The sequence below is a fragment of the Solanum lycopersicum genome, chromosome 5 (assembly GCF_036512215.1).
Source record: "Solanum lycopersicum chromosome 5, SLM_r2.1".
In the NCBI taxonomy this organism is placed as follows: domain Eukaryota; kingdom Viridiplantae; phylum Streptophyta; class Magnoliopsida; order Solanales; family Solanaceae; genus Solanum; species Solanum lycopersicum.
The window spans coordinates 12,080,981-12,101,691 of NC_090804.1; the positions used below are offsets into that span (position 1 = coordinate 12,080,981).

General features: G+C 35.4%; 1 protein-coding gene across 1 annotated transcript; it reads left to right on the forward strand.

The window, feature by feature from the left end:
- Positions 1 to 19,598: 19,598 nt before the first annotated feature.
- LOC138348653 (uncharacterized) lies at positions 19,599 to 20,027 on the forward strand. The gene has a single exon (XM_069298216.1). The coding sequence runs from the start codon at positions 19,599 to 19,601 to the stop codon at positions 20,025 to 20,027; it is 429 nt and encodes a 142-aa protein (XP_069154317.1).
- The last annotated feature ends 684 nt before the right edge of the window (positions 20,028 to 20,711 follow it).

Sequence of the window (20,711 nt, forward strand, 5' to 3'; positions counted from 1 at the left end):
TATGAAGGTAATTCCCATGCCTAGACCACCACCACCCTTACCTCAGAGATTAGTGAAAAAGACCGAGGATGGTAAATATCGGCATTTTATAACAATGCTGAAGCAGCTTTCTATCAATGTCCCTTTGGTAGAAGCTCTAGAATAAATGTCCGGTTATGCCAAGTTTATGAAAGATCTGATTACAAAGAAAAGATCGTTCACTTTTGAGGATGATGATAGAATGCAGCATTGTAGTGCTATTGCTACAAGATCTCTCGTACAAAAGAAAAAAGATCCGGGTGCGTTCACTATTCCTTGTATAGTCGGGTCATTACATTTTGCGAAAGCATTATGTGATCTGGGGCCAAGCATAAATCTCATGCCCCTCTCGATTTACAAGAAGTTGGGTTTGGTGATCCAAAACCCACTGCGATGCGGCTACTGATGGTTGATCGAACAGTGAAAAGGCCTATAGGGATACTCCATGATGTGCTAGTAAAAGTGGAGTCATTCATATTTCTGGCAAATTTTGTTATTCTTGATTGTGAAGTCGATTTTGAAGTGTTTATTATTCTTGGGAGGACATTCCTTGCTACAGGTAGAGCCTTAGTTCATATGGAAAAGGGGCAGTTGAAATTTCGGTTGAACAATGAAGAAGCGACCTTCAACATTTGTTGGACCATGAGGCAGAGTGGTGAGCTCCAACCGGTATCCTCCATATCCCACAAAGAAAAGATGAAGAAGGAGAATGAACAAAAATGTGCAAAAAAAGAGTTTATGGTTGGGGATTCGGTGCTTTTAGATAGTTCTGGGTTGCCTTGTCTTCCGGGCAAGCTCAAGTCCAAACGGACTGGCCCTTACTTGATTACCCAAGTATTCCCTCATGGAGAAGTTAAGTTAAAAACCAAGGAGGGAGTGCGGTTTAAGGTGAATAGAGAACGAATAAAACTATATTTTGGGCATAATAGCATCGGTGAATGAAGTGATAGAGGCATATCATCTTGATGAAGGCTGAGTAATCAAGTGTCCTTAGTCGTTCCGCGACGTTAAATCAGGCGCTTGTTGGGTGGAAACCCAATACTTATAGTTTTTCTTTCTAGTAATGGTAGCATTTTCTTCTAATGGTTTTAAAGTTGCAGGCACATCACCAGGAAATTCTGCAGAAAATTACTCTGCAGTAGTCACTGACGGATACAACGACGGACCGTCGCATGAATCCGTCGTGCCAAGTACGTCTTTCTGTTATTTTCAAACTAGGGCACACACGACGGAATCAACGACGAACCGTCACAACCGAGATGGACATTCATCGGGGAATCATCGCATCTTTAATGAAGCGTACCCGACCCGACTGGGGTTTTTTAGAAATTCATCATTTAAAACCCCCACCCTTCATTTCACCCAATTCTTTCACTCTTTCTCCCATTTCCCTCCCTTTTCAACTTCCAAAATCATCTCCCTCTTCAACGGACCATTTTCCCCAAATTCTACAAATTCCTAAAATTCATCATCTACTAGTCGGAGCTGCTGTTGTGGGTGTCTTCTTGATCACCAAGTACCTTTCCTTCTTGTTTTTCTCAAATTCTCAGGTATGTGTCTCTAATTTGTACTCATCTATATTGCATTTTTGTTTATCAATTAGTAGTAGCCTAGTTCTTCTTGATATGTTCATTCTTTATCAAATTTTGTCTGACCTAGGTTAAAAAAATCCTCGAAATTGCCGTGTTAAAACACTAGAAATAGGTGCTTTAGCATTGCTAGTTTACTAGGTATTTGGGTTAGACAAATGTAGGTCAAAACACTACCGATTCGATTTGGGTCATAGGGGATGAATGGGGCACCTCCAGTTCTGTCACTGAGTTACAGAACGAGACCCCGATGACAGACCGTCGTACCCATGACGGACCGTCATTGGGTCCGCTCCAACCGCCCTAACACCCTACTGTCCAATTTTCTCCAAGTGTCCACCAACGGCCACATGCGACGGACCGTCATTCCAACGACGGTCTGTCCTGCACAACTGTTCTGGTTGTCAGATACCCTATTCCTAAGGGTCTCTCACTTTTTCTAAGTGTCCTCCAATGGACACATGTGACGGACCGTCATCCCTACGACGGTCCATCCTACAAAACTGTTCTGGTTGTCAGAGACCCTGTTCATAAGGGTCTCTCTCTATTTTTCTAAGTTCCTAAAACGGACAAGTACGACGGACCGTCATACCCACGACGGTCCGTCCTGCATGACTGCTATGATGGTCAGAGACCCCTATCCTAAGGGTCTCCATATTTTTTTTCAAGTGTCCTCTGACGGACACCTACGACGGACCGTCGTACCTGTGATGGTCCATCCTGCACATACCGTCATACTTGTCAAAGACTCTCCTTCAGGATTCTCCATATAAACATAGTCTAAGTAAGACACGACGGACCCCATGACGGTCCGTCATACTCACGACGAGCCTTCACCTGGTCCGTTATGTTTCACTGTTACTATAGCAATGTCATTTTATTTTATTTTTTCTATTTATTTTGTGTGGTTTTGCTTTTCTTGTTTGCTCCTTCTAATACTAATATGGATCCTTTACAGGTACTATCTACTATGACACCAAAACAAGATCGAGTCTATGCACGCGGGTGATCGAAGTCTTGTCGCCCAGTCTGCCCGCCTGGTCATTGGCATTGATGATGAGCGTGACCCCGAGTACGTGCCCCCAGACACTTCCACCCCATCCCGTGCTGCACATGCTTCCAGAGCCACACCCAAAAAGGTGGCGTCTTGCGTAGTCGTTGCCTCCCAGTCTGATGAGGAGCGCACACTGACCGGCACACCTTCTGGGTCAGCCATTAATGAAGAAGGAACGTCTGGATCCTTAGGTTTTTCGTGGTCGGAGGAAGCCTCCGGATTTGCTGAGGTTCCTGTACCCGCCACCGCTGTAGCGTCGGCCTCGTCTGATGAGGCTGACAATTTAGAATCCACACCGAGTTCACCAGCTCGTGCTCTCACTTCGGTTACTAACCACCCCAACTGGTGGTGTGTCGACGGGCAGTTTCAAGTCTATTCCGATGCAAAGTTCCTAAATGACAAAGGTGTTATGACTCGGACACTTACATTGGAGCGGCGGGTCCTTACAGGAATTCTCCAGACGATGCCTGAGATCCACAATCTCTTCACCAGACATCGACTAGAGTGGACACCACGTCCGTTGGGACGTTATAGTGAAGAGCTGGTCCGAGAGTTCTATGCTTCCTACGTAGCGACTCTCCGATCACAGATTGATAGGCGGGCTGCCCCCGCCAAACAGGCCCCAGTGGAGCAGGTCCGAGTACGTGGCGTTTAGGTTGATATCTCCCTACCTGCCATCCGCCGGTTTCTATACGGCGAGGATGTTGATGCTAATCGGACCCCTTTGACTGCCGAGTTTGACTACCGATGGCAGATTGTTAAAGATGACCAATTCCTGCGTGAGCCATCGCTGAGAGAGACCACCAAGATGTAGATGGCCCTGCACTTGTCCGTTGATGGAGAGGGTGCCGACTGGGTTACCGAGCCGAAGGGGGCCATCAAGAAGGCCAACCTGACTTTCACGGGGAAGTTTTTGTGGTTGATTGTCCGCAACTGCCTTTCCCCCACAGGCGCTGATAATATCGTCACATGGGATCGAGCAGTACTGATGGCGACGATGATAGCCGGGTTTGAGGTGATTTTGCGTGGCTTTTACAAGCGGTAATGCACGATAAGGCTTTTAAGGTCACAACTACTTACCCTTTCCCGTGCATAATATTTTCTCTATGCAGGTTCACAAGTGTACCTATATGGAACGTTGATCAGCTCAAGACCCCTCTGGGCATTGTTGATATCGGCCTCATCAGGGATGAGGCCAATGAGTTGGCTCCACGCAGAGGGCCCCGTCCAGAGTTGCCTCTACTTGTTGACAATCTGGCTGATACGGTAGCACAAGCCCGCACGGCTACGCAGGAGGCTTCCACTGACACTACCCTGATCGAGTCTATCCCGGGTAGTAGCACTGCCCCGAGCTCCTCTCGCTCAGCCCCTTTACCCGCTCTGGTCCCGCTTGCTAGGGTCCAAAAATTAGAGGAGCAAATGGCTACACTTCTGCATCATATCCAGCCTTGGATGAAGAGGTCTATTGCCGAGGCAGAAAAGCGCTTGGAGCGGAGAATGGTCCAGCACACAGAGCGGAAGATCGCTGAGGTTCATCAGCGCCTGGACACTTTTGAGTTGCGGGTGCTAGCCCGTACAGCCCCTCCGGTGGATGTGTCGACCCTTCAGGCTGCGGTTGACAGTCTTCGCGCAGATATTAATATGATCTTAGAGGCTAGGGTGCATGAGTCTGAGGCCCCTTCTGCAGAGCTTGCTGAAGACACAGTGATGGCGGCCATATTCGCCACTTCACAAATTTCACCACCTCCCCTTAGAGAGCATGCCAAGAGGTGTAGGGGTCGAGAGGAGGATGAAGCTCGGGCACGGAAGAAGGAGCGCCGTGAGATGGAGGCTGCGAGGAGAGCCTCACTTGCTGAAGAGGAGGCGCTCAGATGAGAGCAGGAGAGTTAGCTGCTGGGGCGTCTAGCTCCAGAACTGTGGAGAAAGCGGGAGGCACTGCTGATAGTGTTGCTGATGTTGAGGACACCACTGAGGGTGTCCAGATTACAGAGGTAGTGGGTTCCGGGGAACCGGACCCACCAGCTTGCTGATCGTCGGTGCTTTGTGCCCCAAGTTTGCTTCACCTACTACTCTAGTATTTCAATTCTTTTATGCATTGGGGACAATTGCATGTCTTTTTGTTGGGGGTGGGGTAAATGGAAAGTGAGTACTAGGGTGAAGTCTGAGTAGCCCAATTCACTATCCTCTTTTGGGGTTTTCTTGCCTGTGTTCTTTTTCCCCAAGAGACTGATTACTTTTTCTGTTGAACCGGCATTTCTATATCTTGTGTACATAGTTTAATTATGGAGCATGATGGCTAAAATGATATCCTGATAAAATGAAAAATAATGCATGACTAGGCATAGTAATCGATAAATGTGTGGCACTAAGCATGACATAGAGGTACACCACTGCATAACCCTAAGTCTAAAATTCGAACTAGGTGTCTGATAATCTGGTAGAGTGATGAGATGTCAAGTGAGTGTGAGGAAGATTTGAATAGTCCACTATTTGTACTAAGCTAGAACTTGCCTGGTTAGTCCTGCTAAAAGTAAGTTGTAATAGACAATTTGGAAAGGATCATAAGCACTTATTCAATGTATCCCATTTTTAGCCTCAATAAAAGAAGACCAAATGAAATTTATCCTTCTTTGATCCAAATGATTTGAGCTTAAATTAGACCTTTCTTTTTCACCCCAACTGATCTTTTCTGGGAATAATGTGTTGGCCCTGGTCCCTCCTTGGACATGTGCACCTCAGCTTATGCCAAAAGCATAAGTTGAGGGTGGCTAATGCAGTAAACAATCTTTTTATGGCCCTGACCCAACTATGGGTATTGTATACTTTGACTCATGGCAAAACCATGAGTTGAGGGTGGCTATTATGAGGAATGCTCTTGAAAGTGGGGTTGAAAGAACAAAGAGAAAGAACGAACAAAAGTAAAACGACTCAAGAATTAGTTGAAAGAAAAGTAAAAAAAATTACAAGAAACACAAGCAAGAAAAGAAGAGAGTCACTTACACAAATGAAGAAAAAAGGGAAAATAACAAGGTGAAAGATATGGGAAACTGGGCAAAATAAAATGATAGAAAATGGTATGTTAGCCGATATGTCAAGGAGGGCAAAAAGCCACTAAAGTATACCTAAATATACCCTACCTGACCCTGAGCTGTGTTACAAGCTAAGAAAGTCCTATCGTGATCCTAAGGGTTGTATAGCGAACTTAAATCAGTGAAAATAAGGGCAAGCTTATGGCAATAGGTATGAATGAGTGTGAATTTGTTTTGAGAGTGAGTGTTGAAAAGTAATCCTTATACTCAAACTGAAATCATTGTGTGAAAAATGAGGATTTTGTTTTGAAGTGAGGACACTAGTTGCAGTACCGGAAATATTAGCACCTCAGTGAGAAATTGAAAAGGATAGGTGTTAGTGCATGGTGAGTCTGTGTCATGGTCTGATTCCACATAATTCAAACCTAATAGTGATAGCATGCATAAATATGATGAGATTAATCGGGATTGATAGCGAAATGATTGCAAAGGATAAAACATGCATACTATTGTACAAAGATTTTGTATTGAGTCATAGTGCGTCGCTTGAGGACAAACAACAAATTTAAGTTGAGGGTGTTGATATACCGTGGTTTCACGGTATTATTAATACTTTTTCCTTAAGTTTAGTGTGTCCAAAAGCCTTTTTGTGCTAATTTTTATATAAGTTTCTCCTTATTTGCAGGGAATCTGTCCAAAGATGAATGCGGAGGTTTTTGAGCGAAGAAATGCAGAAAAGACCACCTACGGAGCTTGTGAAGGTCCGTCGTGCTCGTGACGGTCCATAGGTGGCAGCGTAGTACAGCTGCTGAAGGAAGATGGGGAAGTCTGACTAAGTGTGGGATTACAGAAAGCGTGACGGACCGTCGTAGCCATGACGGTCCGTCCTGCAGGTTCATCATGAAAATCAGAGAAGTAGTCCCTGTACCTATATTCCAAGAGTTCAAGTGTTTTGGAACGGAGACTCTCGACGGACCGTTGTGCCTGTGACGATCCGTCATACCTGCCGTCGAGGGTAATGAAAAGAACATCAGAAGAAATTGCATCAAGTATGAGACGACGGAGTCCATGACAGTCCGTCGTGACCACGACGATCCGTCACGATGTACATCGATCCAGCCGCATTTTGACAGATTTCTAGCAAATAGAGTCCTTATGTAATTAGGTTTTTATTTTTTTATAAATAGTTCGAAAAACCTCATTTTTGAGGTTAGACTGCGTATTATTTGGTTAGGCCCTTGATTATTGTTAGACTCTTGATTATTTTTTTTAGACCTTTTGTGAGATTCTTAATTATTTTGAGATTCTTGTAATTGATTGTTGGTGATTTTTGTTGATTAATCAAGCGAACTTTCGGATTTTACTCTTTCTCATTGAAGTAAGTACATGAATTCTTATACCATATATTTGAATATTTTGATTATGACTATGGGTAACTAAACTCTATAACTGGGGTTTTGGGAACTATAGGCAAATAATGAGGTAAAACCTAACTAAAATAACAATTCTAGTTAGTGGCTTGCATGTATTGATTATTCTTTCTCTTAGAAGTCTTTTTAACGGATGACCACCGTTAATACTCGCCTTAATGCTACTTGCCGGACCAAGGAGGTAGATAATAGGAAAAGAATTATCAACATAGATTTAGTGTATACTATCTAATAGGCTAGTATTGATTGGCACGAGGTAATAACTTAGTCAAATATTGAATACGATGCTTAATATGAGGTAAAGATAAGGGTTAGGATAGCAACACACGTAGCCGGACCAAGGTGCGGAGTGAAATTTTCTAGATGCCGGACCAAAGATTTAGAAATATATAACTTATCACTTTGCATGCAAGATACTAGGAAAGAATTGTTATAATTAGACTTATCAAGTTATGAACCTCTGGGGAACACGTAAACCCTAGTTACTTTCATTAATTGATTAAACTCCAACATTTGAAGCTGTTAAGTGTCTCTTTCAATTTCGCTAGTTATTTTCATTTATTTTGAAATAGAAAACCCCCCTTTTATCATTTTTTTCTTTCCAAGGAAGTGACTGAACAATAGTAATAATAGATTGAAGTTAAGTCTAAACTAATCTCCTCGTGGGAACGATCCCAACCTCATTAGTTGGGTTATTTACTCGACACGACCGCTTTACTTCTTATTTGAGAAGTAAGTTTGAGCGTATCACAAGTCAAATTCGTCCTCACATCATCAACGATCTTATGTTGGCGGCGATATTAAAATTCTCTTTTTTGAAGTGAGTTTGATCAAATTTGAGCTTTTTTTTACGAGAAGATTTTGGAAACGAGTATAATATCATTGACAAACAACTTTGGAGAAGGAGTTTTCAACTGAAACTTCGATGTAATATGTGAAATATAATCGATCAAGTATTCGTTAATTGCTGAATCATTAATTTTTATGGGAATCTTGACATGAACATTTTTTTTTGGTAATTATTATTTTTTGGATGATGAGACAGTGTTTTACTAATGCACAAGTTAATACAGATTTGTATTTGAGTTTGGAGAAAAAAAATCAAAAAAACCACAGCAGACGAAGAAGAAAGAGAGAGTCAAAGAAAGAAAATTGCAAAAATTGTATTCATACCAGAATCGTATTCATATAATTTTTTGTTTGTCAATTAATTTTTCTGTTGCTCAATATTTGTATTTTTACTAAGATATTATATTTCTTTTTTAGTTTGTAGTCATGTCAACAGGTATGCCAAATGATGAATTTGTATTTCTTAAGTATAAACATATCATATTTTTTTCAGAGTTAATTTGTATTTTTTAATAATATTGCATTCTTCCTCAATTGATTGTATTATTTTCACTTTGTATGCTATTTTTTTAAGAATTGTGTATCCTTTCTTAAAACATATTCATAAGAATGATTGGATTATATTGAGATACAATTAATAATGTTTTTATAATACAAATAATAGAAATATACATTTGACAGACATGTAATGCAATTTTAATCACTGAGATACAATTTTTAGTTTTTACTATGAAAGTATAATATCAAGTTTAATTTGAATGGTAAAGTGAGCACATAAAATACAAAAGTTGTTGGTATACCATTATGATGAAAACATAGTAAAAAAGAAATACAAACTTGTTGTCATTGAATTGATGTTAAAATACAAAAATGAACACAATAAATACCAACTTTAATTGAAATACAAAAGTGACTTTATTAGTATATCATTATGATAAATACAAAAATAAAAAGAAATACAAACCCGTCTATATACAATGTGAGAGTTAAATACAAATTGATCACAGTACAATATTCACCTCAATATGATATTCAGTTTTAATTTGAATGATAATATGAGCACATAAATACAAAAGATGCATACCTTCATCAAAAGGATTGTTATGAATATCTTTAGAAATATATTTTTCATTTTTTGCTAAAAAAAAATAACAAAAGGGAGAGTGATGTGGGAGTTCAAAATGGATAATAATTGGAAGAGGTAAACATGAGAAAAAATATTTATATAAAAAAATATGAGAGAGAGAGAGTTGAAAATGTGTAATTAAGGTGAGACAAAATAGGATACAAATTGATCACAATACAATATTCACCTCAATATGATATTCAGTTTTAATTTGAATGATAAAATGAGTACATAAATACAAAAGATGCATACCTTCATCAAAGAGATTGTTATGAATATCTTTAGAAATATATTTTTTATTTTTTGCAAAAAAAAAAAAAAAACAAAAGGGAGAGTGATGTTGGAGTTCAAAATGGAGAATAATTGGAAGAGGTAAATATGAGAGAAAAAATATTTATGTAAAAACAAATATGAGAGAGAGAGAGAATTGAAAAATGTGTAATTAAGGTCAGACAAAATAGAAAGTAATTAGGATACAAAATATTTTCTAAAATAGTTACATTTTGATATATTTACTAAATTTTATAAAGTATAGAGGTTTTTATTAATTATGTTAGATTTTTTTTCACTAGTTTGCCAATTTTTCGTTATTTTTTTAGGATGTTTCAATTCTTCTTTAGTAATAATCCTAAGATTATAAATTTAGTTCAAAGGATGAACTAGTCACTATGGATAACATATAAAGTTTTTTTTTTAGCTCGCTACCTACATGAGAATTCTAGAGCTTTTTATAATTAAATTGATTTTGGGCATAATGGTATATATTTAAATTGGCATAATACATATATCGGATTCTAAACTTGGTTTCAAACTTTAATTTTGATCTCTAATTTTTATAATGCACAAACAAACACTTTAACTATCCAACTTTTAAATAAATAAACACATGAGTCTTATATGTCAAAATACACGTAGGACACCACATAAGACAAAAAATGACATGTAGGACGTGTGTGTCTATTTGTTTAACTTTATACAAGTTTAAGTGTCTACTTGTGCAAATCCAAAGTTGAAGGACATATATGTGATTCGAAGCCATGTTAAAGAGCATATTTATGTATTATGCCTATTTAAATCTTAGAGGTATTCTATTACATGAATATTATTAGATTTATGATATCTAGAGGGATCGAGACTTAACCAACTTGAAATTCGACAATATGGGTCTTGACATTTTGATTGACACCAAGATTATAAACTTAATGGTAGATTTGGGTAAGCTTTTCGATCTAGGATAGACATATAATAATACGGGTGTCTCACTTGCTTACGAGTTATGCATATTTGATAGATTGAAAACATTCAGAAGTTTTACAAAAGGAAAAGGCGAAACCTTGAGTAATTTGTGGCATCTGTTCGACTCTCGAATTATGTTTAGACTTTCATACTTCGTTGAAGGACGTTTTCCTAAATAAAGATTAAAACGGAACAGAAAATGAGTAAGATGAAAGATGTTGGTGTAATACCAATGGTGTGATGAGCATCAGTACGAGTATCAATATTATAATGGAAAAAATTATTACTATAGAAAGCAGATTGTAATCCGAGCAATCCAAAGCATATTGGCATTAGCTGATGTATTATTAACTTGTGTGTGATTGTGTTTCTTTATTAATTTCGTATATATGTAGTAATCGAGGAGATTATATATCATACGGTATTTGATTGATTGAGATGTATCATCATCCCCTTTTATTAAAATCATATTGTGCACATGCATAGACATGAGATTGAATATAAGTTAGGCACGTGGAGATCGTAGTGTTGGGGATTGTGAGGTGCTATAATTATAAGTTGGGCACATGGAGATCGTTCGTCTGGAGGTTATTTTATTTTATGATAGTCATTGAGATCGTTTGCACAAACGCATAAAGATTGTTTGTGTCAGTATATGGACCTCATGAGTCTTCCATGAGTCATGAACTCTCGATGTATTTTTTAGAAGGATCATATATATACAGTTAAATTAGTTTGCACAGTCACTTGAAGATCGTGTGTGTCCGAATATAGACCTTGTGAGTCCCCAATGAGTCATGAACTCTTGATGTATTTTTGAGAAGTGTCATGTATATACAGTTAAAATAGTACTTGACGTCGGAGGCATATAATGTCATAATCAATTCACTGCATCGTTTATTCTTAATTGACTATGTGCTTATTGGGTGGTTGAACATTACATGACATTTAAAAATATTTGTTTTTATGAGATTTGACTGATAAGTATAGAGCAGATTTGCAAAATTAAAGGATGATTTTCCAATATACTTCTATCACTACTTTTTCGTTTTCAGTATATGAGACATAATATATGTGATTTCGTACTCATACTACACTTGTTATACCTTTTATAATGCAGTCCAATTTCGAATACGAGTGCATCTCGTGGAGCTTTCTGACTCCAAGCTTAGATTATCTTGGAGTTGTGCACCTCCCTCTATCTTATTTGTTCTATTGTTTAGTATTCATATCATGTTAAATACTTAGTATTTAGAATATTATGCTTGTCACTTACTTGTTTTGTCACTTATATCGAATGTAATTGATAAAAATATTGAGTTGACTAACCTATCAGTTGGGAATATAGGTGTCATCACGACCTGTGAATTTGGATCGTAACAGCCCATGAGCATCTTGAATGATGAGCTTTATAATTACTTTTGCATTCCACGCATTCCCTTTGAAACAATTTACAATTCCTTTCCTACCATTCATAGTACACACAACCGGTTAAAGTCATGCGATAGATTTGGGCATTATTGTTGGGAAAGACAAGGCACTAACAAAGAATGCCTGACAGGATAACAGCGGAAGAATACCCAAGTCTATACTTTCCCTTCTCGATTTGAACCAAGAGAAGACAAACAACCACAAGCAATATGATAGTAAGGCAGCAAGTAATTCAACCAAACAAATATAACAAGGCAATAATAAACCAATCACACAAGACACCAAGATTTACGTGGAAAACCCTTCGATGTGAAGAGTAAAAAATCACGGGACCAAAAGCTCCACTATAATCACCAAGAGTTACAATATTGTTCTCCAAAATTGTCCATAAAACAAGTGCCAAACAACGAGCAACAACAAAATAAGATTGCACCAAATCTAGAGAATTAAAGGAGCAAAATCACCAATTTTGCAGCTACTGTTCACGACAGCAAAACTGAAGCTGCAGCCCACCAAATCCAACTCTGTCAGTTCCTAATCAAAGATTGAGATGAAGATAATATGCTGTCCAAAAATCAGCTCAATTGGACAAGAAACGAAGCGGGAATCGCAATTTGAAGTTGGCTGTTAGGGGCTGAATTTTGACTGCGAAAACTGCTCTCTTTCTCTCTTTTTGGCTGCTGAAAAAAACTTTCCGTGTATATGAAAATAAGACCTATATAGGATTATATTTGCCTCATAAGAATGGGCCTATGGGCAAAAATGGATTGGTCCAGATTGGGCTTTTATTTATCCACATAGAAAGGGAAAAAAGCCCATAACCCAACAATTGTTATTCTTTCTTTTAATATGTGCTAGTGTTCATACATCTTCAATTAATGTATTGTCAAGCCAAGAGCTTTGTCCAAATAGTAAACACATATGACATACAAAAAATAAAAGGGAAACTTCACAAATGGAAAAGTGATTTAACTAAATAATGCTTCATAGCTATAGCATGTTTAATTACGCTTCATATTAATTTGTAGCTTAATTTGCTATGGAGAATTACGTTTGTATGTCTCAGACTTTTTTTTATAGATTTATATTTAATTTTTTTTTAAAATAATGACTGCGTGAAAGCTAAATATGGTAACACTAATAATAAAAAATGAGAAGATTGTATGAAATAGCAAACTATTAATTCAAATTAAATGTTGTAGTCATACTTATTTATTTTATTTGTAATTCGCAGCAAATATCCATTTTTGCCATCTGATTGAGTATACAATTAGTCACTTTTGATATACAATTAACCATTTTCAGTATACAATTAGTCATTTCATACATTTCGGTATAAAATGTGTTTGTGTTTGTGTTTGTATAAAACGAGAGAAAAGTGTATATACAAATACAAATACATATATTTTCTTCCTAATACACTTATAATTATGTAAATACAGATCTTATTATACAAATTACAATGTATAAAATAAATATACGCAAAACTAACAATTTGTATATAATTAGATATCTCTAGTGAATTATACAAATCAAAAACTTCATAGCATAAATTTTCTACGAAACACAATTATATAAACTATAACTGTAACATACAATTATAATTTTTATGTTTGTTATATGTGAAAGTTACTCATAAAAAATCTCATCATTCATGCTAATCATATTTAAATAAAAATATATTGTCTAAAATGACTTCTACTACTGTAATAACACCATAACACATGAATTCATCATGTTGGAGTAGCTCCATTAAAAGAAAAAAATTTAATTGATTTCTATTTTCGATTATTCCACATGTTTTAAACGAAAAACACTATACAGTTCATATTGATCAAATACAATTGAATTTCTAAGCAACGAATTTGATGTTTGATTCGTGGATGGATTTTCAGTTTTGTGTTTTCATGTATATAGATTGAATTGTATATTAGCAGTAACATTTAAATCTTTAACGCTAAAAGGTTATATTTTTATTTTGTATATGTTTTTGGCTCAGACTAGATTTATGGTTGAATATGCATATTGCATATGTATGTATACATAAATTGTATATACAGTAAAACCTCTATAAATTAATGTAGGTGGGACCATGAAATATTATTATTTTATAGAGATATTATTTAATCGATAAATTAATATTTATTAATTTGAAGAATAGTTTGAGATTTGATGAATGTTAATTTTGATTATCTCAAAATCATTGTATCTTATTGATTTTATGTATCATGTTTATGGATTTCACATAAAAATATCTTACATAAAGTACAACGAATACATCAAAACCATTGTATCTTATTAATTTCAACGTTGTGATGTTGTGATAATAAGAGGTTTCAAGATGTTTTATTGAACATAACTTATCGTATGATATTAGAAGGCTATGGAGTGTGACTAAATGATCCAACAAAGATCAATGTTTTGGATGCTATCAATATGCAATTCCTGTTTGAATAATAAATTTTCAGTTAGAGACAATAGCAAATTGTTTTCGATACTGTAAAAATCGTTGGGAGATGCAATCTTAGAGAATCTGAATGAACCTACTTGTGAAAACGTCATTCATGAACTTGAGGTCATGATTAATGATCTCGATTACCATAGTAAAATGGATGTCAATAACTTGTTGGATTATTCGAGTGAAAGTGATACTTGTTCAGAGGTCTAGAGTCTAGAAGAAATTGTGGATACCATCGAAAAAAGCAATGTTGATGATGAAGTTGAAGATGATATTGTACCTTTGAAACCAGATACGCGTAAGGAAACACTTATCGTATCTAGAACTCTTCACAATTTTATGGTGCATTTCGAAAAGACAACACAGAGATCTTGGATGCAATAAGAAAAGTTAGAAATGAGCTTCAACTATATTTAAATTTTAAGAAAAACCAGAAAATAATATAATCATATTTTACTAAATTGTCTTAGATATATTTGTATTTTAAAGAATTATTAATTTATGATACTAATGGGACCATATTTTTGTATAGGGGTCTTCTGAAAATATATTATCTTATTATTTCATTGAAATTAGTGATTTTTTTCAGTGACCCAGGTCGAGACCGGAGAAAAATATTATTTCAGAGAGATTATTAATTTATCGAGTATTAATTTATAGAGATTTTACTGTATATTGGATAAAAGATTATCCATTTGTATAAAGACTTATCGAATAAGTCTATTGATATGCATTTTGAAACTTGTGTATATGAATGTGTAAAATTTGTATGTGCTTGTTGTGTGAATATGTATATGTATAATTACGGGGTAAGATTTCAATATGTGAAATGTAAATGTTTCATTTGTATATACTTTTGTGTAATAGTGAATTTGTGATTGAATGTATATATTTCATATGTATGAATTTGATGTGTGAATGTATATGTATAATTATGGATTATAGTATATTGATTTATTTTTTGATTAATAATTAGAATATTTGTATCTCTACAAGAATATCTTCTTTACGTATTTTGATTATACATTCTGAAAAATGGCAATAGAAATTATATATTAAATCGATTATATTATAGAGATAGTGGCCTTTAAGAAATATATATCATACATTGAGTTTTATATTGTAATTGTGAATTAACTTGTTGTTGATGTGACTAGAAAGATATTGAAGATTAAATACAAGGTTGAAGAAAGCAATACACCAATAGTGATATGCAATGACATGAATGTGAGGGTGTATATAATGCTTAAAAAAGGCTAACACTAATTTTAACAAATTTCTAATTTGTATATATGTTTTGGATACATGTAATACACGTAATGAAATGTGCAAAACTTCAGCAAAGGGAGACCGGGGGGGGGGGGGGGGGGGGGGGAGGGAATGGTCTTGGCGTCAATTTGTATAAATAAAATTGTGGATATGAACATAACATTTGACACTACATAATCGGTAGACCTAATTGTTGCATTTTTATCCAGCGATGGTAATGGGGTGATTTCAAATCCATCTAACAAACATGTGGAAATTGATAAAGTATATTAGCACAAAACAACTTTAAAATTGATCAAGTGATCTACGGATAGGGATTACGATTAATAGTCTTAGTTACGAGTCATAAAAAGGTCTCGTGAAATGATGATTGTTTATAATTGAGTGGTGATCTAAGGTCTATGGGTGAGGTCTATAGATGATAGACCAGATGACGAACCATAGAGAGGTATCTTGGAAGTTGGATGAATTTTTAGATTTTTGAAGTTAGTTCTCCGGTTAATTAGTATCGGCCGTAGAAAAACCTACAGACTGTAGGTCCTAACCTGTAATACTGTCAAACAATTATTCATCAAGGGCATTTGAGTCTATTTATATATATCTAAAACCTATAATATGTCGTGTTGATTATAATCCCAAGCTCTATAGCTACTTTTCTATTTCACAAACTAACCCAACTCTCATTCTCTCTTAACCTCCAATTCTATCCACATTCATCCTCTCCAAATTCTCTTAAGCTCAAGGAAGAACACTTGGGATTTCGAGCTTCAAGTCTCATTTTTCTCTATTGATTTTGAGCTTTGTTTATCAAGGCATGTGGGAATTCACCTAAAATTGATCAGGGTTGATGCAATCTCCATGGATGTTATGTGATTTTGATTTAACTATTCAGTTTCAATCTTTCTATACATGTTTATTGAACTACATGAGTTTCAAATGAATTTTTTTACAGACAAATGTCGTTTACTCAAGTATAATGAATTTACGAAAAAAGTATATGAATTGTTGAAGTATGATTAATGAAAGTTATACATGATTATATTTATGAAAAAATATGTTTTGTGAAATAAGGTTGCTTCTAAGATAAGCATCAACGAAATTGTGAAAGATTTTCTCAAATATTAAGAAATCATGATTGATAAAAGGTTTTCTCACATATGTATGAATCGTGGTTTAGGAGCTACACTATGATGAATTAATATTTAAGTGGTAACGTAATTGTGCCTTTTCAAGTGGGATGATATGAATATATTTATGACTAATTCCGTTGAAATTTTACTTAGCCCCGAGAGGAACTTGAGATGGAGGCTCTTCCGTTATAGTCTCGAGTATCTAGTAACAAATTTTTTGTCCCTAACTACGCGCTCCGTAGGTTTTTTCTTAAATTACATAACTAGTAGATCTACCTAAGATAGAAGTATGATATTTTCCTTGAAAAGTAAGGACATATATTTTTCGACGTGGGAGCAAGATATCAAGTTTCATGTTATACCTCACGTGATCTATGTGAGTTAATGGTAAATATCTCAAATGGACAAAGTTAATTTAAAGGTTTTATGAAGCTATTACTATGTTTTGAGATGCATTAACCAATTTCATGACTTACAATTCTTTTAGAGGCTTTTACTATAATTTATTGTGGTCATGTTATCATGTTCTAGCATCCTTATATACTCATATTTCATGTTTTTGGATACTAATGCATACTTGTGCGTATATTATTTATTAATAATGTAGAGTCTAACGCTTATTCTACTCTTGTTCGTGGCTAGTTGATTGGTTGATCATTGAAGACTTGGTGAGCCTCATATTTCGAGGGTCGTGTCACTTTCATTGTGCTTTCTTATGTCTTTAATTTTCAGATGGTGTATATAGTGTATGGATTACGTTTCAACCACTCTATTGATGAATTAGATTGACTTATCAAGACTATGATTAGACTTTCGATTTTTTGTCAAACTTTTCTATGATATGAAACATCTTGTTTAATTTCTTGTATTTTCTATTATATTGCATTGAGTGTGTGTCAAGTAACTTGTGTAGAGACTCTCAGGGTCTTATATTACGTGTCACATCTAGGGTGCACTTTGGATCGTGACATAAGCAACGAGTAAATTGATATTGTGAAACCTAAATTGATAGATCACAAGTAAAAATATACACATACTAACATGAAAATAATGTAAATATTGATTTTAAAGTTTATGTTAACTATGAATTGGCTTGGAAGGCTTAATAAAAATTTTGGAATCTTTGAGGAGTACAACAACTAGCTCGTACAACAAATTCCTTGCATATTTGTATATGATGGATATTACTTACGTAAGATCCATATGCGTACGGAGAAAAATGTTAATAACGAGTTTATATATCCATTTGTTTGTTTGAATGTAATCATACAAGGATTTATGTATTATATTTTAGACCAGTAATTGTAATGGATGGGAGTTACCTAAGAGGGTCATATAATGACAGATTGTGGCAGTAAGCACTATAGATATGAAGATGGTATGTATTAATGTGAATATATGTGTATACGTTTAGAGTTGCATATTTTTATGTTCATATACAATTAGTTGAATGTCTGTTTTTATGAATATTTAATTATATACTCTTATAAATTTAAGACATATCTATTCACTTTGATTCAGAGAATGACGCCGCTTGAACTTGATTCTTTGAACAACTAAGAAAATTATATGAGAAGAGAAGTAATATGTGTGCCTTGTCAAATAAAATTGATAGCATTATAAAAGTGGTTACGAGAGTGCATGACAATATGACACATTATGATTGTAGGTGGCACTTGTGGAAAAGGTTCAAAAGAATATAGAAAGTCACACGAGAAGCTAACTGCTCTGTTTCATATAATTCTCAAGAGTGCACGTAAAACAAATTTAATATGATAATGGAGAAAATCGTAAAAATAGATAGAAGATTTAAAGAATATAATACTCGGAGTTAGTGATGTTACGCACGAGTTCATTGGGGTAAAGTATAACATCGAATATTACAGAAAATGTTGAAGTTACACTAGTATCACTGAAAAAATTGTCTATGTTTGATTTTCAAGAGAAGGTGAGATTCATGTTCGTAATATGAAAATATGATAATAAGCAAGAGCAATATGGATATTTACACCATTGATTGAAAAATATCATGAGATACTCACATTAAATGAAATAATGGGCACAAGAATGACGGTATGCTTTATGTATAATAGTATAAATATTTAATTATATATATAATTGATAAAATGAATATTGTATATGATTAATTGATGTAGTTAGTTTGTTAATAAGTTTGTTAATGAGTTAGTTATAATTTGTTAATAAGTTTGTTAGTGAGTTAGTTATCAAAGTCATCTCTTCTCTAATAGTTAGTGTATAAATAGAATCTTGGAGATAATGAGAAGCAGTTTTGGCCATTCTCTTTCACTGTTACATTCATTTTTCTCCTTACTCTGCTTCTGTAACTCTAACTCAGTTAGAAGATTAACATTCAACATGGTATCAAAGCTTGGGTTCTAATGGAGATCTAGCTGATAAAGAGAGTTTTTTGAAGCTGTTTCTTTTCTGCACAATTGAGAATTGGAAGAACAGTTAAGCATCGGCCTTCAATCTATCACCAGAAATCAGAAAACTTCAGAAAAAATGGTGAATGCAGCTGGGTTATCTGAATCCTCAAATCGAGAGAGGAGTACATCAAATCCAAAGCAGATTGTGAAGTTTACAGACATTCATCCAAGGAATCCCTTGTATCTACATCCACCCGACACTCCAGGTAGCATCTTAATTCCTCAAAAATTGATTGGTATTGAGAATTATAATGGGTGGAGAAATTCCATAAGAGTTGCACTGTTGGCAAAGAATAAAATAGGTTTCATTGATGGAAATTGTCGAAAGGAACACTATAAAGGAGATTTAGAACATGAATGGGAGAGATGTAATGTGTTTGTGTTATCCTGAATCACAAACTCAGTTTCGAAAGAATTGGCCAATGGCCTAATGTTTTCATATAATGCACATAATGTTTGGAAGGATTTGAAAGAGAGGTTCGACAAATGAAATCTAACTAGGATTTATCAGATTCATAGAGAAATTAGCACCATGAGTCAAGGAACATTCACTATTTCTGAGTATTATTCTAAGTTGAGAAACCTCTGGGATGAATATGAGTCCTTGGTACCATTACCAGCATGTGATTGTGATAAATATAGAGTTTATGCAGAACACATGGAGAGGCAAAAACTTATGCAATTTTTGATGGGGTTAAATGATAGTTTTGCACAATCGAGAAGACAGATACTCCTCACAGTTCCTAGTCCTAGTCTCAATCAAGCATACATCATGATTATGCAGGATGTAAGTCAGAGAATGCAGTCTAGTTTGATATCAAACTGTGTGTTACCTCTACAAAAGTTAGAAATTCATGATCCTACTGCACTAGCTTCAGTTCACAGCAACAAATCTAACCAGAGCACAAGATTATACTGTGATCATTGTCACCTGAGAAATCACACGAGCAAATTGTTATAGATTAATTGGGTATCCTGAGCATTACAAGTTCACTAAAAAGAAAGGGGTCGATAACAGAAACTTTAGGGATCAAGACTCTGGCAATAACAGACCATAGATTTCTGGAGAAATAGAAGACCTCATGTAAATAATGTGGCTTATACTGAGGATCAGGTCACTACTAAGGATCATACTCCTGATAGTAGTTTTTTTGGTCAAAATGTGCCAACATTTACTGCTGATTAATAAAATCATTTGCTGAAAATGATTGACAAGGATACTACTTCTCAGGAGGGTTTTTCAAACATGGCAGGTAATCCCCATAATTCTCCTTTGACATTCAGTACATCCAATACTTGTTTTGCTGCAGGTAATAATACAATTCCCTGTATTGTGGACTCTGGGGCTACACATCACATGATTTCTAGCAAGGATACATTACTCAATCCTATTCCTGCAAATTCTGCCTCTAACAGTGTGCATTTACCTAATGGTCATAAATGAAGTTACTCACACTGGATCTGTCCATTTCTTTGATAAACATGATATCCATAATGTTCTTTACATTCCTCAGTTCTTATACAACCTTTTGTCCATTTCCAAACTAACTAAAGAACTAAATTGGTGTGTATCTTTTTATCCCCACTTTTGCCTTTTTCAGGACCTTTACACTGGCAGGGAGAAGGGGATTGGTAAGGAGAAAGG

Bases quoted from the DNA above. Each gene is read 5' to 3' on its own strand.
- LOC138348653 (XM_069298216.1), top strand. From the start codon at position 19,599: ATGAGTCAAGGAACATTCACTATTTCTGAGTATTATTCTAAGTTGAGA.